Genomic DNA, 6,291 nt, shown 5'->3' on the forward strand with positions numbered 1-6,291 from the left:
TTGGAGGGTATTCAAGACGGGGAAGGCTCCTCAGTAGGCTGCCAGATACTGCCAGTAATCTCTCAAAGAATAAGAACTGTCCAGAGAAAGTTAAGTAGGAGAAGTTGGTGTATTTTTAAAGCTCTGATGAACATCAGACATTCTTACTTGTGTTTTCACTCCAAGGATGTACACAACTCATTGCAAAACTATGTGCTATTTTCGCAAAGGCACATGGTTTTATTTTATTACCCAGCCAGAGAATTGTCACCTTTCACTTCAGTTCTACTGCTCACTTTTTATTGCAGTGTAATAAATATGAGGTTGTCTCTTCCAACATAAGGTTGCTGGAGAAAGTGTTCAGACTTTCAATTGCCAGGTAGAAAGACAAAGGAGGAGAGTGACAGGAATTAAAATAAGTGCTTTGGTTACAGTCTCCTACTCCCAAATGAACATTTTACTTGAGAAATTCTAACTGGATCTAAAAGAAAACTATATAAACAGCAGAAAAACAGCCTCAGGTGAAAGAAATAACAGAAACCAATGGGTGACAGATTATTATGAATACAGTATAAACTAAAAAATAGTGCTTCTACTCAGAAATATCCAAGGAGGAAAAAAAAAAAGGGGGTTCTCTCCATGTAAATGAGGGCTTCAAATCTTCAAGAAAAGTGCCAGAATAATACATATCCCAATTGAAACAGACTGTCAAGCATTAAACAGCTTGCATGACACTCATGCAGTTGCAAGTGTGAATAGCAGTGAGTGAAAGATTTCATTCATACAAGGCAAGATCCCCCAAACTACATACTACAAGTCACATGAGGTTAGTTCTCGTGTATCTTCTTGACATTTTTGTAGAATTTACAGTCATTTTTAGCTGGGGTTTCATGACTTTCACCTTAGAGAAGGCAACCAATATTTGCCTATTTATTGAGATGAAAAGTGAGAAGTTTGAAGACAACGGAGAGGGCAAAACTGCAAACAACAGGTGCCATTTATTCTGGCTATCCTGTGAAAGAAAACAAATTCTTACAAATCAGCATGTGGGGCAAGATAGCACATGTGGAAACTTGCGCTTCTACTACCCTTGAGATAAACTGCACAATTCATTGGCTGGGCTGGAACACCAAATCTACATGTTCATGTAACTTTAAGCCAGCTCCAGTAATGAATGACACGTGTGTAGCTGCAGTTCATGAGATCTATTTTGTAATATACGATGCATGGAGCTGCATAATGCTTAGGAGACAAATTGAAGCTCTTATCTGACTGCAAACTGTTCAGGCAGGATGAGGGACATTTTAAACACTGTAATAGTATTATCTATGGATCAGCTAATCAAGAGGGATATCAGTGCTGCAATTAACTGATCTTACAACCAACCAGGAGGACTATGATAAATGTCTGGGACAGTGTTACCCTGGACTTCTCTGCTGCAGTTCGCAGGAGGATAGAAAATGTGTACCAGCCCCCGTGTTGGGACATCACAAATAGCCATAAAGAAATCACTGAATTCATCTCATGGAAAGGAACAGAATTCTACTGATCCACAACCCCCTGTGGCATTTGTTTTTGTTACATGCCGTCCTAAAACAGTAGCTGCATATGTAACCAATGAAAAAGGCAGGCCTTGAAAAATCCCTTTAATTGCCCATTACCATCAAAACAAGAAGAGTTCCCTATGAAGGGCAATGGACAGTATTAACTTCTACTGAGTCCAAGCTTCCAGATAGAATAGCGTTTTGGACTTAAGAGTTGCAAAAATAATCTTCTCAATGTGAAGAGCTGCTGTTTTAGTCTCCCTACCTGGCAGTAATCCACAATGCTATTAATTCATCTTAGTGCTTAAAGCTTTACCTACCTTCACTGCCGCATTTGTGAATTCCCCATGTAGCAATGACATGAAGAAAAATGTGAATTTCATTCTGCTGCTACATGAGCAATCTAAATGCCAGCAGCAGAGGTAGGCTCCAGCAGCAGAGGTAGGCTCCAAAATTAGTCTCAAAAATACAAATAACAATAAAATCTCAGTCTGAGCAATCATGAATTATTCAATTTAAATTAATGGCAGGATAAACCAAATAAGATCTTTAACTAAGGTTTTCCATTTTAGAAAAGCAGCATTTCAGAAATGAAGAAAACTAGCAGTGAACTAAACCAAAGAGCTCGTGGACTCAGATCAGGAAAGACCTTGGAATTTCATTAAGTCAAAAGGAGCAAAAAGCATCTGTATCCTAAAGCAAGGGAAAAAAACAAAAAGGACAGAACTTCCGACTCAAGCAGATAGGTTTGAAACAGGGTTGAGAAATACTCAAAGCATTGTAAAAGAATGGGAAAAGGAATCAGAAATTTGGACAAGACTTTAGTCACAAATAAAGCGAACAAGGAGAAAACAAGTACATGTAGTATAAATCAACCAGGATATGAAAACTAACAAATCTATGCCCCGAACAAAACTGAATATTTTGTCTTGGTTTTCATGATACTGAATACAGGAGCAAAAAAACAACTTAAAGAATGGAAAGATAGAAACTGAAGTTACCCAATGTGCACTAGGCCTAGACCAAGGATCCACAGGGACGCTGAATCATCTTCAGCCCAGGTTCTGAAAGAATATAATTTTTCTTGCTGGATCCACACATTACTAAAACCTATGTCACGAAAACAAGGATAGTACCATCTGCTGAAAAATAACAAACGCAAGGCCCACGCAAGGCAGAAAAAGAGATCTGAAAAATTGTAACCCCACCAATCAGAATATTTAAATATGCAAAAGTAAAGAATAAAGGATATGGAGGAAAATATGACTAGAAAAAGGCCCAGCAGAGTGTGTTTCATAAAAATAGATCAGTCAAGCGAAACCTGACATTTTCTTGAAAGCCTGTTTTCAGGACAAAGGATATCTAAGTTATCTGGACACCGGTAACATCATATGGTGCCACATGAGAAATTATTACTTATGATGCAGATGATGGGAGTTAGTAAGAAAGTCCTAAGGTGGTACAGAACTGGACAAAGGACAGCATCGATAACATGCAAAACTGGGAGGCATCAAGCTGAGGGTTACTACTAAAAATGTTCCTTTATATATCCCGGGATCCAGGCCTTTTAAATACTTTTAATGACTCTGACACAAGAAGTCAGAGTGTGTTCATGAAATTTTTCCAATTAAAATCCAGAAATCATCAGAGGTCAACAAAAAGATACAGAAAAAACTGTTTGCAGGACCACAGTAATAGAGACAAGATGTACCTACTGTGTATTAACAACAGTTTCTGCTTTCACTGGGAGGCTCACCTTCAAAGCTGACTGAGAGGAAGAAGATGAGTGTGTTAATAAATGACAGCATAACTGCAGTCCAGCTGTGAAGAGACTAATATTAAGATATATAGGACGAATGTTGTACTTTTTTTCCTTGACATCACCTAAGGCAACAGTGAGACCCCATCTGGAACGCTGAATTCAGTTCCAATCCTGATCAATGCAAATTCAAAGTGGAAGAGTAACATGCATCCCTAAGATGATCAGAAGACTGGTGAGCCTATCACACAAAATACTACCAGAAGAATCTTAGGTGACAAAGATGCATTGTGAAATGTCGGAACTGCTGCCCAAAAAATACATCAAGAGAGCAAACACCAAGGAAGGAAAAAAAAATTATTTAAGTGAAAGGCCAGTGTTGACATTTGTGTAAGAGTAGGGCATCAACTAGCCAGAAGGAAATTCAGGCTGGGAAGTTTTCAAACCATCACAGGAGTGAAATGCCAAAGTAGGCTCCAGTGGGGGGAAAAAAGGCAAAACAAGTGGTTCAAAAAGAGACTAAATACACTTATTAAGAGGGTTATCTGAGAGAAATTATATAGCATAGCAGGGATATAACCGAACAACCCACATGTGCTGAAAGGGGTACTCTGATCTGTGTTGGTGATTTCATGTTCTCTCCCTTTCCACTGTTATTTGTAGCCTTGGGAGCAGTGTGAATACAAATACCCCACAACTGAAGAAGCCTGACCCTGGGTGAACACCTTCCCTGTACTCTCTCCTGGCACATGAATAGCTCACAGCAGTAGGAATAGAAGAGGAAAGCACATCTGCTCCTTTCCAGGAACGAAGCAGGCCTTTGCATTATATTGCATTATACACCTTATTATTAAGACAAACACTAGCTGTTGAGACAGCAGAATGACACCATTAGGGTGATACCCTTACCATCTACGTGTAGAAATTCACAGCTCTATTTCAGAGCAGCTGTACAAGTTTGGGAACAAAGGTGGTTAAGCAATGAGGAATACCAGGTCCATTTCCCAGTATGTACTTTCTAGATCTGCACTTGAATTTTTTGGATAGCACCTCAGGTTTTCCTTTCGGCAGCAAATATTCTGGCAGCACTTGCCCTGCAAGGAGGCCTAACCTCTGGATTACAGCGATCAGGGTGTATCAAGCCAACAACTCTGTCTACCAAGAGCTACTGGGCATTATCTACCTCAACTACTTCTTAAAAGTTATCAGGAGAATGATACAGACTCTTACTTTCCTCCCACCTTGTATGTAAGCAGAAAACTTTTCAAGCTTTGCAGAAGGAAGTGTCCTAACATGATTAATGTAAAAACTTTCCGCTTTCATACCTACTGACCTCACACCCCTGCCATGTAACACCCAGGTACTTCGAGCTGCCCAGTGCCACATCCTGCCCCTCACAGGGACCTCATCGCTCACAGGGGTGCAGATGCCATGTACAAGTTGCTGTTTCCCGGGATTTTTTGTTCTCTGTTTTTTTCAAGAGTGCTTTTCCCACACCATACAGCTTCCCAAGAATCAGCGTCTCTTAAAAAAAGACCTCTTTCACAGGAAAGTGAGAGCTATGAAAGAGCACAGCTGCTGCTAACACCAACAGGGAGGCACAGGGACCGGCTGCCGGAGGACGCACACACAGCAAGGGCAGAAGTTGCCCAGCAGCCACCCTGAGCTGGAGTTCCAGAGGGAGGGCGGCCCCCCGCTCGGCAACAGCCTCCCAAAAGAACCCCGGGCTGAGAGCGGGGCGGGAAGCGGCGCCGGAAGGGCAAACCGCGGCTTCTCCTCCAGCCTCCGGCCCGCCGCGCCCCGGCTGAGGACGGCGGGGGCCGCGGCCCGGGCACTCACCGAGCGGACGTCCAGCTGCAGGACGCAGAGCAGCGCTTTCCGCGGCATGGGCGGGCGGGCCGGGGCGGGGTGGGGTGGGGTGGGGTGGGGTGGGGGCCCGTCTGCTCCCGGCCCGCTACGGCTCAGCCGCGCCGCGGGACTGACGCCGTTGTCACGGCAACTGGGGCGCTTCCGGCGCCCGCCGCCCTGCGCATGCGCACCATCCCTCGCGGGCGGGCCGCGGCGGGGCCGGGCCGGGCTCGCCTGCCGCGAGCTGCCGCTCCCCACTGCCCCGGCGGCGCCAGCTCCGCCCGCCGGCGCAGCTTCCCCTCCCTCCCACAATGCCCTGCGCCGGTCGACCGGTCACGACCACCATCACTCCCACAGTGCCCTGCGCGGCCGCGCCTGCCCCTTCCCACAATGCCCTGGTTCAACGCCGCGGCCCCTTCCCACAATGCCGTGCTGTCTCCTGTACCCGTTCCTCACCCAGTCAGCAGCTCCACGGGGCCGCCAGTGCCGCCCCTCAGCCCTCGGTCCGCTTTCCGCAGGGCCCTCAGTCCTCGCCCCTGTTCATCCCCACACTCTGCTCAGGCGGCGCCGCCCACCCTCTTTCTGTGCCTCACAGCCTGGCCTGTGCTGGCACTTCCTCCGGGGCCCGTTGTGCTGATGGGATGCTGCTAGGGTGGATCAAAAGTGGAGTAATTACCAACCCCTCAGCCTCCCAAAGGGCAGACAATTCTAGGTGCTGTGTTGAGTGATGGATCGCCGGTGCAAAATCTGAAGTGCCTGGCACGGAGCAAGGAACCGGACAGGCCACACAAGAGCAGAGAGCTGTTGTGGGGCATCTAAAAGGGGGTGCGAAGCTTGGGACGTGTCTGTTTCCCCACGGTTTCTTAGTCCTCCTGTGGACAGCTGCCAAGAGCTCCTTCCCTTTGGAAAAGGGGGACAGCAGCCAAGTTTTACACAGCTCCAGGGCTGAATAGCCCAAAAGCAGTGAATTTCCATGCTTGCTTTTGTCTTTTTTATTTCCTTTTGATGCTTGTTTGAATTTCACTTACGTCCTGATTCAGGTATCTGGGCCCTTTTGACTCCTTGAGGATCCTATTTTAGTATTGTCTGTGGGTGAGACACAGAGTGGATGGGGTATATTCTGACTGGTCCCATCTTCAGAGACTTGTCTCCACACTCATA

The 6,291-nt window shown here is 45.6% G+C and overlaps 1 protein-coding gene across 1 annotated transcript in view; it reads right to left on the reverse strand.

Moving 5' to 3' along the window:
- The window catches only part of SPATA6 (spermatogenesis associated 6), a 40,268-nt gene extending 35,099 nt beyond the window's left edge, over positions 1-5,169 (reverse strand). The window contains exon 1 of the mRNA XM_059822053.1: positions 5,122-5,169. Coding sequence (XP_059678036.1) covers positions 5,122-5,169 — 48 coding nt within the window. The remainder of the gene's footprint in view (positions 1-5,121) is intronic.
- Positions 5,170-6,291: the final 1,122 nt, after the last annotated feature.

Source organism: Gavia stellata, chromosome 10 (assembly GCF_030936135.1).
Source record: "Gavia stellata isolate bGavSte3 chromosome 10, bGavSte3.hap2, whole genome shotgun sequence".
NCBI lineage: Eukaryota > Metazoa > Chordata > Aves > Gaviiformes > Gaviidae > Gavia > Gavia stellata.